Genomic DNA, 16,306 nt, shown 5'->3' on the forward strand with positions numbered 1-16,306 from the left:
CCAACTCAGGGTCAATCAGGTGCAGTATGTGTGCCACTGGCTGACTGCTGATGGTGTAAAACCTGATCCCGAGAAGATTGTGGCCATGCGCCAGACCGGACATTCTTGGATATGGCAGACTACCTCTCAAAATTCATTCCTTGAAATCACTGGACCACTTCGTCAACTCCTACATCAGGACAGCCAAAGAGTCACTGTATTGACACTCTATGCAAGCTGACATTGAGAGCGAGGTCTCCAGTTGCTCCCCTGCAACGCGCTTAGCCACAGCAAACAAAAGAGCTCTACACTCACATGAGTTCCCAGATCGACTGTGGCTGTTCACGGCAGCAGATATTTTTGAATAGAATGGCGAGCAACACCTGGTAGTGGTGGATTTGTACTCTGGATGGTTTGCACTGGACTATTTGCCAAGTACAACCAGTAGTTCAGTAATTGTGAAACACAAGAGACACTTTGCCACCCATGGCATTCCACTAAAGCTCATGACCGACAAGCTTGCTGGCTTGTCTCTGCCGAATTCCATACCTTTGCTTCCATTTGGGATTTTCATCATATAACAAGCAACCCTTTATATCCACAATCTAATGGGCTTGCTGAGAGCTGTACGCTACACCAAACATCTTCTGAAAAAAGTGCGCATGGGATGACACTGATTTCTAAGCTGCAATTCTAAGCCTAGGTAATGTTCCCCGACAGGGCTGCCGTCGACAGCTCAACGGCTCTTCTCTAGACGCATCAGGACCATGATCTTGACCGCCAAGTCTATGTTGCAGCCAGACCTTGTACCAAATGCGCATGAAGCACTGCTACAACATAGATTAAACAACAAGGCACGCAATGACAAACACGCCCATGCTCCATGTCCTCTAGCACCGGGTGAAACAGTCCATTTCCAGTCTGCTTGAGGCTATGAATAGTTCGCAGGGGTCAGCAACAACGCTTTGCAGCCCAACAGCTATGTGCTGGCTTCCAATGGCAGCCAGTATATACACAATCGCTGTCCCGTTGCCAGTCGTCGAACCACCTCGGGCTCAACCATTTTTCCTGGACCTTAGGCCCCACATGCTTGCCTTTATAGGACGGGGCATAGAGTATAAAATTTGGGGTCTGATGTTGTCTAATGCCTCCACGTCCTTCTGGTAGTGCGGCAACCAGAACTGGACACAGTACTCCAAATGTGGTCTAACCAGCGTTCTATACAGCTGCAACATCAGACTCCAGTTTTTATACTCTATACCCCATCCTATAAAGGCAAGCACACCATACGCCTTCTTCACCACCTTCTCCACCTGTGCTGCCACCTTCAAGGATTTGTGGACTTGTACACCTAGGTCCCTCTGTGTTTCTATACTCTTGATGGCTCTGCCATTTATTGTATAACTCCCCCCTACATTATTTCTTCCAAAATGCATCACTTTGCATTTATCTGGATTAAATTCCATCTGCCATTTCTCCGCCCAATTTTCCAGCCTATCTATATCCTGCTGTATTGTCCGACAATGTTCATCGCTATCCGCAAGTCCAGCCATCTTCGTGTCATCTGCAAACTTGCTGTTAACACCAGTTACACCTTCTTCCTTCTCACAGAAGACAGAGGGTGGTAGTGGAAGGGTCTTTTTCTGGCTGGATGCCTGTGACTTGTGGTGTTCCGCAGGGTTCTGTATTGGGACCTCTGCTGTTTGTGATTTATATAAACGATCTGGAAGAAGGTGTAACTGGGGTGATCAGTAAGTTTGCGGACGACACAAAAATGGCTGGACTTGCAGATAGTGAGGAACATTGTCAGAGGCTACAGAAGGATATAGATAGGCTGGAAATTTGGGCAAAGAAATGGCAGATGGAGTTCAATCCAGATAAATGCGAAGTGATGCATTTTGGTAGAACTAACGTAGCAGGGAGCTATACGATAAATGGCAGAACCATAAAGGGTGTAGATACGCAGGGGGACCTGGGTGTGCAAGTCCACAGATCCTTGAAGGTGACGTCACAGGTGGAGAAGGTAGTGAAGAAGGCATATGGCATGCTTGCCTTTATAGGACGGGGCATAGAGTATAAAATTTGGGGTCTGATGTTGCAGTTGTATAGAACGTTAGTTCGGCCGCATTTGGAATACTGCACCCAGTTCTGGTCGCCACACTACCAGAAGGACGTGGAGGCTTTAGAGAGAGTGCAGAGGAGGTTTACCAGGATGTTGCCTGGTATGAAAGGGCTTAGTTATGAGGAGAGATTGGGTAAACTGGGGTTGTTCTCACTGGAAAGAAGGAGGATGAGGGGTGACCTAATAGAGGTGTATAAAATTATGAAAGGCATAGATAGGGTGAATGGTGGGAAGCTTTTTCCCAGGTCGGTGGTGACGTTCACGAGGGGTCATAGGTTCAAGGTGAGGGGGGGGGGGGGGGGGGTGGGGGGGGACGTTTAACACGGATATCAGAAGGACGTATTTTACACAGAGGGTGGTGGGGGCCTGGAATGCGCTGCTGGGCAAGGTGGTGGAGGCAGACACACTGGGAACGTTTAAGACTTATCTAGATAGCCACATGAACGGAGTGGGAATGGAGGGATACAAAAGAATGGTCTAGTTGGGACCAGGGAGCGGCGCGGGCTTGGAGGGCCGAAGGGCCTGTTCCTGGGCTGTATTATTCTTTGTTCTTTGTTCCAAATCATTTATATATATCACAAATAGCAGAGGTCCCAGTACAGAGCCCTGCGGAACACCACTGGTCACAGACCTCCAGCCGGAAAAAGACCCTTCGACTGCTACCCTCTGTCTCCTGTGGCCAAGCCAGTTTTCTACCCATCTAGCCACCTCTCCTTGTATCCCATGAGCCTTAACCTTCTTAACCAACCTGCTATGAGGGACTTTGTCAAATGCCTTACTGAAATCCATATAGACAACATCCACTGCCCTTCCTTCGTCAACCGTTTTTGTCACCTGCTCAAAAAACTCCACCAAATGTGTAAGACACAACCTCCCTCTTACAAAACCATGCTGTCTGTCACTAATGAGATTGTCTGTGGAACCAGAAGATCCTGCCAGCGTGAAGAGCCGGAAGATTTTGTCCCCCATGTTTTTAAATTGTTAGAAATAGAGGAGGTTCAAAGAGACTTGGGGGTCGAGGTTCATAACATGTCATGAACTGGTACAGAAAATAATAAAAAGGCCCAATGCATTGATGACCTTAGTAGCTAGAAGACTAGAATACAAGCAGATAGAAGCTATGCTACAGCTATACAAAGCTCTTGTTAGGCCATATCTGGAGTAATATGTGGGAACCTGGGGATCCAAGTATTAAAAACAATGAGGGGCCGGGATAGAGTAAATAGGGAAAATCTGTTCTCACCGGCAGAGGCATCGAGAAGGAGAGAGCACAGATTTAAGGTAATTAGCATAAGAAGCAATGGAGACATGAGGAGAAATATTTTCATGCAGCAAGTGGTTAAAATTAGGAATGTCCTGCCTGACTGTGTGGTGGAGGTATGTTCAATCAAGGCATTCAACGGGGAATTATATTCTGAAAAAGAAGAACGTACAGGGTTACGGTGAGTAGTCGAGGCAAGGCACTAAGCGCATTGCTGATTTGGAGAGCCAGAGCAGACACAACTGAATGGCTTCCTTCTGTCCTATAATAATTCTGCGATTCTGCAAAGTAGTGCAAGGGCAGGATTCTCCAATCTCCTCTGTACCTACGCAGCTGCCAGTGAGAATGGAGAATTTAGCGCTCAGTCAAAACTGCATTCACCGCAGTGGCACTGGAAAATCCCAGCTGCGGAAGAGGTCGGGGGTTTTCGGCACATATCTAGCCCAAGTCTCCAACACTGAGATCAGTGTATCCGACACTCGCGTAGTGTCCCAGTTGCAGAAATCCAGCCCATCAGAAATTTAAACTTCCCGGACAGTGCACGTGCACACGTCAGGACTTTGTCAGGCTCCTGACACATACCAGCAGCCTGAAGCTCAGGGCATCACCAATACCAATAGCTGGTCCAGAATTTCAGGTTGATAACATTTAATCTAATGAATGTCTGATGGAAAGTCATTGGTCTGAAACATTAACTGTGTTTTTCTTTCCACAGATGTTTCCAGACCTGCTCAGTATTTTCAGACCTCTCTCTTTTTATTTCAAATTTCTAACATTTGTCGTATTTTACTTGTGTGCTAATCGAACTAGATCAACATGAAACATTAACTCCATGTGTGTTATGTTAGTTATTCTCAACCAGGAAGGTAGGAGAGCTATAAATTGCCTCAGTTCCATGGTTGGCTAGGGATCTCACTTCAAGTAGTCAAAACAGTAATTCTGGAAGTGCATGTATGTGGGTGTTAAGAGAGGATCAGGATGACTGTGATGCTTCTAAAGTAAAGTGATTTATCAACACTCACTTTGAGGATCACCTGAAAAGTGCCTGTGCCTCATACCTCAGTAAGTAAGTAATGCCTTCAGGAGAGGGGAATATTGGTTTAAAAAACAAGAATGCGTACAGTACCATAGCTTCAGTAGAAATGGAGAATATCAATGCTATAAAACAGGGACACTCATTTCAAAATATACTTTCTCACCTCAGAAACTTGCTTACAGGGGAAGCTTGTCTTGTCTTGGGAAATCATGGGCACGGTCTTTAATTTTCTTTCTAATTAATGTAACAGAACATTGCAGAGACTATTTAAAATTTTTGCCTCTGATATTCCTCTTCCTTTTGTAGTACTGAAAGAATATATTACTGTAATGCTTAGCTTTAGTTTCTGTGTATTTTTCCCGCCTAACTGATCATCTTTTTTTATTCATTCATGGGATGTGGGCCTCGCTGGCTTGACCAGCATTTATTGTCCATTCCTAATTGCCCTCATTCAGAGAGCAATTAGGAGTCAGCCACATTGCTGTGGATCTGGAGTGACATGTAGGCCAGACCAGGTAAGGATGGCAGATTTCCTTCCCTAAAGGACATGAGGGAACCAGATGGGTTTTTACAACAGTCGGCAATGATATCATGGTCATCATTAGACTTTTAGTTCCAGATTTTTCTATTGAATTCAAATTTCACTAGCTGCCGTGGTGGGATTCGAACCCGGGTCCCCAGAGCATTACCCTGGGTCTCTAGAATACTAGTCCCAATGACAATACCATTATGACACCACCTTTCAACATGTTTTTCTAATTTCTTGTTATTATGTGAGTGAGCAGCTTCTCATTTCTCCCTCTAGGATTTGTACACGCCATTCCTCTTTATTTCACTTCCAGTTGGTTACTGATGCATTTAGGATCACATCTACTTAATTTCATTTTTTTTAGTTTTAAGCATGTATTTTTCCTACATATTTATTATATTACCTTGTTCCATTTGTCTTCTTTTGAAGTATTGTGGAATGACTTTCTCCAATTTATTTACTACGGTTGTTCCCTCATTTAATTGTGTTTGGCACTTTTTAAAATGATGTATCGCCTCCAGGTCTTTGGTGTTTCTGACTTCTACATCATGCTAAACTTTACTATTCTGTGGTTGCTGTTCTGCAAGATGCTACCAGAATAATTTCCTGTTCATTTGTTAGGTCATTGACACATAATAGATCAAGATGAGCATCGCTTCTTGGTGCACTGAGTCAAGAAGCAGTGATGCATTCCATCTACCAATTTAGTGCTACTCAACTTGAATCTCTCAATTTATATTTAGTTGATTGAATTATCCTTTAAAAATAACTTTCCTATTCTGAAATCCCTTTCAAATATTTTCATAAGGCAATTGTATAATGACCTCAGTGTTAGCTTGGATTATTTTTGCATCAATAATAATGTAGCAGTAAATGTTGTTTATAAGCACTTCATTTTGTAGCTTTTTACTCTTTACCATGTCTTCTTTTTGTCTACTTTAGATCCCTGAATATAATTTTGATCTTCTGGATTGAAGGATATTTTTGATTGTTTCAAATGATGTGGTGAGACTAAGACCAGATAGTCTTGCTCTGGGAAAAATTGGAAGCAGAAACTGAAGGTAAAAGCAGAAGACGGTGGAGTAAAATGGGGTGGGTGAATAACATTGAGATGTGGACTGAGAGTGACTTGACAAAAGTCAGAGAAGATGCAAGATAATGTCAACAGCCCCACTAAGGTTATGGTGACAGCAAATGACAAAATCATATCATTATGAGCACATCAACTCCCCAGTTCCAGCACCTCATTTCTAATGCTTGTAACAAGTTAGCCTATATATAGTATTATAGATAAGACTCCTCTTGTTCATGGTTTCCTAGTATGTGCTACAGGTAGGCAATGTTCTGTGCCAGGAACATGCATTTGGAAACTTAAGGGAAAAGGGATAAACAAATAACCCACAATCCATACTTTGCCTGCTGTCAGGAATGTCAGTACTACCAATTTGCTGTTGCAGAATTCCTGGTATCAAACGAGCAGTGGAGGGAAAGGTTATCAAGAGGGATATAGAACAGATCTTGTGCATCATCCATTGCGACAGCACAATGTTCATTCGGATGCACCCTGCACATAATTTAAAATCATTTGCAGCACATGTCTGAATTAACAAAAGTAAAGAAAACATGCAATAATCAATTTTATACGTGAACTGTTAACATTGTAAAATAAATATCAACTAATCAGCCTGTATGTAAATCACAGGTGGCTCAAGGGCATACAAGTAATCAGGGGCCATTTTAAGTGCCACCCATCTGGTTTCCGCTGGGAAGGTAGGGTCTTATATTTGCTTCTTATATTTTTGTAGAAAAGGAATCAAACAGCTCAATTCCTTTGCAAGGAAAACAAAAAGCATGCTATTCTCATTAGTTAACTACAGGAGAATAATTTAGTTATTTTAGACACCAGCAGTGAATACAAATGTTCTATAATAAACGTGAGGAAGATTGCATGGGCAAATGGAGCATGTAGAAGATGTGGCAGAAAGAAACTAGAGTGAGATGAGTATTCAAGAGTCCTTGGTGGGAAGGGGGGAGGTGGGGGAACGTGGTCTGCAGGGAGGTTGTATTTCTTGGACTTAAGGGTTTAGCAATGAGATCCAAACCCAATGTATCAGTTTTTAACCTTCCCACTCTCAACACCGTCCCAGGCTTCACCCCTCTTATTAAAGAGTCCTTCGTTTTGCGCTTCTCTTGGAATCTTACACAAGGCTCATTGACATACTTGTCACTGCTTCTTTAAGAGCAATAACTCAAAATGTCCCATCCCATTCTCTCACCAACCTTTCTGCTCAGCTCCTGTTGGACACTTGTTTTGCTAATCCCCATCTTGTCTAAGCCACCATTCACAGTGCTGAACCAGTGTACTCTACCAGTAGATCAGCTCTCAATGCCCTGCACCATGGTCCCCTCCAGAATGTCTGTTCACTTGTGAACAGGGCTATTGCCATCAGTGAGCTAACTGTGGAATGGCCTTGATGGAAATTTAGCTGAGGGGTGATGACACCTTACCTGTAAATAAAGCTTTGTTGCTTGACTATATCTTCACCACTTGCCCCACTGAGACCATCACGATGACTGTGTGTCACTTTTCACCAAATCACAAATTTGTCCTCTTACTCCTCTGACACCACCTCCTTTGAGCCTCAGTTCTTGCTCTACCTCTCTAACCTCTCATTTAAAATCCATGTTATTTTCTACCCATTCAAGTACAATAACTTTTTCTCACTAAGGTATCTCCACTTCTTTTCTCTCTCAGCCACTGCACTGAGCAATTTCTCATTCTTGGTGATTTCAACCTCTATCTCATTCATCATGCTTCTCTGAATTCACAGCCCTTCTGTCCCTCCATATCGAACTTCCCAACCCATATTCATGGCAATTCACTTGACCTTGCCATCTCAAGTGGCTTCACTACTCACTATGTGTCAATACAGATAAAGCCATTTCTAATAATTTATTTACATTGCTTGCTACGGAGATGTGCAACCTTCTCTCAATACTACTTGCATTGGACTGTGGGAGGAAACTGGAGCACCCGGAGGAAACTCATGCAGACACAGGGAGAATATGCAAACTCCATACAGACTTACCTTAGCAAGCTACTTTTACTATTAATTAAGTAACTTGCAATTACAATAAATCCCAATAGCCAAGTCCTAACACCAATTACTTTTTACCCTGCAGTAATTGTACTAATTCTGCATTTTAGGTGGTTTTCAAGAAGATGCTCTCTCTTACTCCTGTTTCTGAAGCCTTGTGTAAATTGCGCAAGCCTCCTCTCTGGCACTGGGTTGGCCAATGTTGTGCTCATTTTATTCAGCAGTTCTGCAGCATTTCACCAGACATTTAAACTACAAGGAAATTGAGTTTCTCACCTCTGAACTACTCGCTTGAACAATCCACCTGCTAATTCATGAAGCAAAGGTGTGGGGCATACTGTAGGAAGCAACCAGGGTGAAAGAGAGTTACAATTAAGTGGGAGAAAATAGAATCAAAAAGGGAGCTGAGGGAATGGTTGAGAAAATTGATTGCCATAGATTTACTGCAGTGAATGAAGGACTAAAGGCTAGACAGTTTGAATGTATAGTTTTAAGTGACTTGGGAGAAAAAAAAGTTTGAATAGAATAAACAAAACTTTGAAAGGTAGGGTGGGCAACAGATTTATTTGTTCCTTTACTTGTTAAAATGTATTTGAGCCTTCAATATCTAAGACTGATTTATGGCTGCAGTGCCAAAACTACTTGACACCAATTCTTTCAATTTGGAGGTAGCACGATGGCTGCCACATAGCATCAGGGACCCAGGTTCAATTCGGGCCTTGGGTGACAATCTGTGTGGAGCTTGCACGTTCTCCCCGTGTCAGTGTGGGTTCCTTCCGGGTGCTCCTGTTTCTTCCCACACTCCGAAGATGTGTGGGTTAGGTTGATTGGCCCCTTAGCGTCAGTGGGATTAGCAGGGTATATATGTGGGTTACGGGAATAGGACCTGGGTGGGGGTTTTGTACCTGCAGGCTCAATGGGCTGAATGGCCTCCTTCTGCACTATAGGGATTCTCTGATTCCATAAAATTCTCTCATTTTTTAATTCTCCGATGACTGAATTCACCAATGGTTTCAATATTTTTTAGCCTATGTTATGGTGAAATTAAAGTGATGGACACAAAATGGTTACCTGGCATACAAAATGGACTCTGGGAAGGGACATTAAAAGGCACCAACTTTGGGCATAGACATTACACAAAGAGTTAAGACTTGCAATATCTGAATTGCTGCAGGAAACTGGTCAGACTTTGAGGCACTTTAAGACTTGAGATAAGAGCAGACCCAGAACAATGAGTTTGATAACAAGATCAGCCACTGATGGGGACATAAATACATAAATGTATATATCGAAACCAGTCATTGATAGAGGACATAACTGCATGAATGTATCCATTCTATGTACAATGTGTTAACTGTCCATGTCCGTACCTGTCTGCTTGTAACGATGTGTTAACTGTCGATGTCCATATCTGTCTACTCAACTTGTAACGATGTGTTAACGGCTAATGTCCATACTGCCTATTGTCTAAAAAGTATAAGAGATGCTTAACTACCATTGTGTAGTTGAGAAGGTAGCTGCCAAGTACTGCGGAGTACCAGTGCTTTCTCCCAAAGCTTTGTCCGAAATAAAACTGTTTTGTTGAATCTCCAAGTCTGACTCCGAAGTGGTAAATTTCCCACAACAATTGGCGTAGTCGGCAAGGATCTCATTGCTGGCCAGTTCAATCGATTGGCCATGATCGGAAAGCCAGGGTAGAGATCACTGAATCTGTGGGAGTCAGACGAGGTCAACAATACAGTTTAAAAGGCGTAATATTAAGGGGTATTTATAGTGATAAGTATTGACTGACTGTTACTTGTGCTGACCGACTAGAGGACAAGGAAGTGCCTGTCTCAAACGTGCAGCCTTAGACCAGTTGTTAAGAGGGGAAATCCCCCACGTGAAGGTCAGGACTCTGAAGTGAGTGTAGAGGCACCAAGGGCACTTAGGATTGTGAAGCACAAGTAGCAAAGGTCGGTTAACATCAAATTCTGTAGTGGCGAACAAACGCAGAGTTTGCCACCTGTTTGCATGAAAGTTTGTACAGTTGGGTACTGGACTGTCAATGTTGTAAAGCAGTGCGGAAAAGGAGCTGATCAACTCTGACCCAGAGCCGGACTCCGGTGGAAAAACACATTGCCGAGGCGGTAATAGTGAAGCCGTGAGTATAAATTGAAACCCTGAGACGGTAGTGAAACACGGTGCTACAGTAGTAATAGTGGCCGGGGGTAGTGAAGTCCCTACGGTAGAGAGAACACATTACTAGGAAGTAATCGTGGCCTTACGGTGCCTAAAACACATTGCCAAGGAGGCAATAGTGACATGGGGTAGTGAAGTCTGCGAGATGGCAGATAAAGAAGTTAAGAGAGGACCTGCAGGATCTCTCATTGAAGTGTACATGACAGACAGACAACCATTAATAAAGAGGATGCAAAGGGATGGCTGGGATGCTTCTCAGACCTTAGGACACCAGAGAAAGTGGATAGATGGGGAAAAGAGAAACAAGACAAAGAAGACAGGGGTATTATTAGTACATCAGTTAGCTGGACTAATTGAGCAAGTAGTCGCCTCTACTAAAAAGTGGAGTGAAGATAAAGAGAAGATTAGAGAGTTAGAATCCAGAGTAAGGGAACTGGAGAAACGAAACCAAGTGTTAGAAGAGAATCAATGGGGAGGGGAAACTGTTCCTCTACCCCCTTATGAGTCCACACGACAGGGACCAACCGCTCCTCCAGAGGAATGGGAAGCGCTAGAACACAACTTAGCGCCAGTAACCAGAGGGGGAACAGATGTGCAGCCAAAAGCAAATTATAAACCATTCACCCCAGGCGAAAGCCAGCAGATAATGGCTTCCCTGGGTAAATTACAACCTAGAAGCGCAAACACTAAATTCTGGGAAGAATCAGATACAATTTGGGTAGGACACCAATTACACCTGAGAGACATACACCAACTGGTCAGGGCAGCCTGTCCAGCGGATAAGTGGAGACAGGTAGCAGGTGGACCCGCCACTCCCCCAGCACAAGATTATAGTGGGGGACGTTGGACACATGTAGTCGCCCCAACAGCAGAAATAGATGCCCTACAGGCACCCTTCACCCAGTTTAAAACAGAAATTCAGAGAGTTTTAGGAAATGCTCCTACTAACTAGAGCAGAATTACCACGACCAAGCAGCTAAAGGGGGAAGGAGCTTCTGAGTACGGGGAACGGTTGTTCCAAGTATACCAGGAATGCTCAGGGCAAGGAAACCCAGGCTGTGGGGATCGAGCATTCATCCAGGCTTTCAAGGATGGGCTCTCTAGTGCTCACTAAACCATCCTAAAAATGGGAGTGATTATGTCCCAGGATTATGATGAACTAGTAGAATGGGCTAGTGGCGTACCGGGAGGCGGAGAGGAGAAATCCCAGACAAGAGTAAGGCAAGAAAGAGTAGCCACTTACAGTAACGGGAACGGAACTAAGTCCAAGCTGACTTGTCACAATTGTGGCCCACAAGGGCACTTTGCGAGGGATTATGGGGTCCCAAGGAAAGGAAACAAATTTGGAAGCAGTGGGAAACATTGTAGTCACTAATAAATATGGACACACAGAAGCAGTGTGTTGGGACAAACATGGGAGACCCCCGACCCGATCCATGACCACAGCGGAATCGGAGGAACCAAGGAACCTCCAAGGTCAGCAAGATTGACGGTCTGCAGCCCCCATAAGGGTAAGAAGGAGGGAAGGATTTGCGTGTCTGCACTAGTAGGGGGCAGGCAATGTGAGATGCTGGTGGACACGGGAGCATCCATATCTGTCACCGACCTACACTTACCCACTACAAGTAGAATGATTTACCTAACCGGGATAGGAGGGAACAAAACACCCGCCTACCTGAGCGAGACCACGTTAGTAGAAATAAATAATTTGTATATACCAATGAGGTTTTGTGTGTGTAAAAATAACGAGGGTACAATAATGGGAAATGATTTAATGAAAGAATATGAGATTTTGATAGACTGTGGAAAGGGAGAATTAATCTGGTCAAGACAGGACGGTCGGAAAACTAGAATAGGGAAACTCACAAGCCACCTCAAAACTATTAAGGTGGCCACAGCCACCACCAGAAATTGGGAATTAGAGACAGGAGGGTTCAGAGCCATCTGTGCCTCCGTCCCCGGAGTATGGGCTAAAACAAAATTAGATACCGGCTTAACTAAAACGGACCTGATAAAAGGTACCTGGACCGGAGCATAAGCCCCACCGACAATACCCAATAAAACCAGAGGCAGAGAAAGCTGTAATGGAGATAGTTAAAGGGTTAGTGGAAAGGGGGATTCTGAAAGAAACCACAAGCACCACTAACTCCCCAACCTGGCCAGTGAGCAAGCCTGACGGAAGCTATAGGCTCACGATTGATTACACCGGACTCAATAAAGTCACGTCCAAGTTGCACCCCATTATAGCAAGCCCTTCGACAATCCTGAATGGACTGTCACAGGAGCACAAAATATTCACAGTATTGGACATAGCCAATGGATTCTGGTCCCTACCCTTGGATCCCAAATCCCAAGACAAATTCGCCTTTACAGTGGGAGACAAACAGTACATTTGGACTCGCCTACCACAGGGATTCCACAACAGCCCCGCTATCTTCCATCGAGTAATGAATGACATCCTGAACAGGGTAGAACTGCCAGAGGGTAGCACGATCCTACAATATGTAGATGATATCTTAATAGCTTCAGAATCCAAGTCAGGACATCAGGAAGCACTATATCTAGTATTAAACGAACTAAAGACCGCAGGGTCAAAGGTAAGCCCCAAAAAGGCACAAATCGGCAAAACACAAGTCCTGTACCTAGGACACCTTATATCCCAAGGGCTTAAAGAAATGCCAACTGACCGAAAGAAGGCGGTACAACAAATGCCGCGGCCCGTCACCGTAAGAGGGGTCAGGAAGGTGCTGGGACTGTTTAACTATAGCCGAAGTTTTATCCCAGGATTCGCAAAATTGGCAGAACCCATACAAAGACTAGTCAAAGGGGGAAAACCAGCTTTAAATCCCGTAGAATGGGGACCCGAGCAGGCAGAGGCTTACAACAAATTAAAAACAGGACTGATATCAGCCCCTGGACTAGGATTACCAGATTCCAATAAAGACTTCCACATACATTGTAGTAATGAAGGAGGGTTCTATTCCGCAGTGGTAACACAGGACCATGGCGACAAAAGGAGACCCATAGGTTACTATTCAACAGCAGAAGGGCTGGTAGTCACCGGACTGCCAAGGTGCAGAGCCGCCTTGGATTGCACCGCCTGGGCCGTAAAGGTTAGCGAGCCAATAATAATGACAGGGAATATAATCCTTCACACCAAACACACCTTGGTGGAAATGCTGAACACGGGAAAGCTGAGGTCCGTCTCAAACATGAGAAGGGCTAAATGGGAAGCTGTCCTCCTACCTCCAAGCAAATCTGTAATAATAATAACAAGGGACACAAGGAATAACCCAGCAGAAGGGATTTTAGACACAGGAGAGCCACACAATTGTGGGGATATAGATATGGACGCAGAAGAAGGCAGGATAAAGGATGTACCTTTAACAACAGCTGAGGAGACCCTTTTTGTAGATGGTTCACGCAAATATGTGGAAGGATCACCCCGGACAGGGTGGGCAGTGGTAAATGACAAATTAGAAACAGTAAGGTCAGAAAGGATTGACGGAGGTCTATCTGCGCAAGTGGCAGAACTAGTGGCACTCACAAAGGCACTAGAGTTATCTGAAGGCAAAACAGTAAACATATATACAGATAGTCGGTATGCATTTGGAGTAATACACGATTATATGACAGCATGGGGTAGAAGGGGGTTCATAACCACGGGAGGAACTCCTATTAAACACCAACAAAAAATTGAGGCATTGCTAAAAGCTAGTGAGAAACCCCGAGAAGCCGCAGTAATAAAAATTAAAGCGCACCAGAAAGAACCAGGAAGAGATAACCCAGACTGGTTAAATTTCAAAGGGAACCAGCACAGCACAGAACAGGAGACAGTTGGCGAGCTGCCAATAGCAGTAACGGAACAGACAGGAGACTAAATAAATATTCGGAATAAACATGAGGATACCTCGAAAGGGGAAGTGGGAAGCACAGGGAGCGAGCAAAGGGACTGATAACGTTTGGAGACGAGAAGATAAGGTAATGGCACCAGAGTGCATACAAAACACCCTATTGGAACTATACCATGGACTCTCACACACGGGTAGAGAGGCCATGATAACTAGTATAGGAAAGGAATGGTGGTGGAAAGGAATGGGAAGGGAGATAGCCCGACATTGTCACCGATGCGTGACATGCGCACAACACAACCCTGGTAGACCCATAAAAATTAAGATGGGATACCAGCCCCGACCAAAGGGACCCTGGGAACATCTGCAAATAGATTTCACAGGGCCACTACCACAATCCCATGGCAAAACTTATTGTCTGGTTATTATAAACCAGTTCACCAGGTGGGTAGAAGCGTTCCCTACTACAAATTGTACTGTTACCACGGTGGCTAGAATATTGGCAGAAGAGGTAATCCCTAGATGGGGAGTACCCCTACAAATCGATTCGGATCAAGGGACGCACTTCACCGGAAAGGTGGTAAAAACAATATGCCAATTGATGGGGATAAAACAAAAATTCCACATCCCTTACCACCCACAGAGTTCTGGAATGGTGGAACGTATGAATAGAACACTTAAGAATGCACTAGCTAAAGCCATACAATTGTCAGGGAAAAATGTGGACAGACGTATTGCCCACTATATTAATGAGGCTAAGAACTACCACAAACCGGACAACGCCTTATGACAACCGGATTAACCCCTTATGAACTGATGACAGGAAGGGAGATGCAATTGCCAGAAAGCATCATAACAGGTGGGACCGATGTAGGTCCACTAAAAGACAAAATCATTTGTGGACAGTGTAATGGGACTCATGTCAGCTCAGCCGAATGGACAGACCCATTTGATACTTACCAAGTGGTGGGATCAAACGGGGAGTCAAGTAAACCGGGCAATTGGCGGCATACACAAACTAATAATCAGGACACTAAATGCTACCGGGCTAAGAAGGGATTTGTATTCCTCTTCAACGGTACTTACACGACAGCAACACCAACCCTCCCGATCCTTTTTGCAGTAGGAACAATAGGACCACTCACTGTTCCATGCCCTCAGAAAGGACATATCTGGAGAAAGATAGTAACCCGGGCTATCAGCAAAGAATTCTGTGCTGATTGGGAAACCCCGGGCACAATGGGATCATCACTGGGATACGGGTTCCTTGGAGCCCTATCTCTGGGGGTGGGGGCAGCAGGAGTAATTAGTGCAAAAAATAGAAATCATATTATCTGTGGGCTAACAGTCCTGGGAAACAGTAAATCAAAAGCACTGGAAGCTGTCAACCAAGAAATGGCTGAACTTATAGGCACAGCAGACCCGATATGCAGTGGACTACCAGTTAGCACAAGGGGGAGTATGTACAATCATAGGAGACAAATGCATAACCCATGTCACAGACGAATCCTATAACATCACCCAAGTCATTAACAACATCAGAAAACAGCTTGATGATTTCAGACAGGGACCCAAGAAAGGGAGTAGCTGGCTGGAATGGCTAGTGGGGGGATCCTGGGGATCCTATTTAATGCATGGACTGATCATACTCATTGCAATAGTAATTGTCTGTTGCCTAATTGTTGGATGCCTTAGTGTCTGTTGCAAAGAGATGGTGACACGAATTGTGCCAGGAGCCAGTGTAACCATCGAGGAAGAACCCATGATGGGAACCCCTGAAGACGTCGAGAGCTACGAGGAAGGAAAGAAGAAGATGAACATCTACCTGTGAAGATGCTGTTGTTGGTCTGGGGATTATTAAATAATAATCCTGACCAAAAAGGGGGTGTTGTTATGCTGAAATTAAAGTGATGGACACAAAATGGTTACCTGGCACACAAAATGGACTCTGGGAAGGGACATTAAAAGACAGTGAATTTGGGCACAGACATTACACAAAGGGCCCTATTTTACCATTTTGAGCCTAAGTGCCAAATCTGGGCGTCAAATAGATCCGCGCCTGGAATCCTCTTTGCAGCGCGCCCATACTCATTTTGCCGGCTCTAGGTCCGATCCGCACCGTGGCCGGGGCTTAGCGCTGGTGGACCGATCGGAGCTCTGAACTGCACATGCTCAGTTCGAAAAACATCTGACAGCGCGAAAAAAAAAGCAGAGAGCGGCTCTCTGACATTCATCCTCTTGGGGGGGGC

At 44.5% G+C, this 16,306-nt stretch overlaps 1 protein-coding gene across 2 annotated transcripts in view; it reads right to left on the reverse strand.

The window, feature by feature from the left end:
- Nucleotides 1-16,306, reverse strand: part of plcl2 (phospholipase C like 2) — a 260,838-nt gene that overhangs the window by 58,427 nt on the left and 186,105 nt on the right. Inside the window, exon 4 of one of the 2 annotated variants that reach the window (XM_078236010.1) lies at nucleotides 3,462-3,515. The exons of the other annotated variant lie outside the window; for it this stretch is intronic. Within the exon in view, the coding sequence (XP_078092136.1) occupies nucleotides 3,498-3,515 (18 nt within the window). The 3' untranslated portion in view covers nucleotides 3,462-3,497. Of the gene's footprint in view, nucleotides 1-3,461; nucleotides 3,516-16,306 lie in introns of those variants that run through there. 2 annotated transcript variants of the gene reach the window in all.

Source organism: Mustelus asterias, chromosome 2, assembly GCF_964213995.1.
Source record: "Mustelus asterias chromosome 2, sMusAst1.hap1.1, whole genome shotgun sequence".
NCBI lineage: Eukaryota > Metazoa > Chordata > Chondrichthyes > Carcharhiniformes > Triakidae > Mustelus > Mustelus asterias.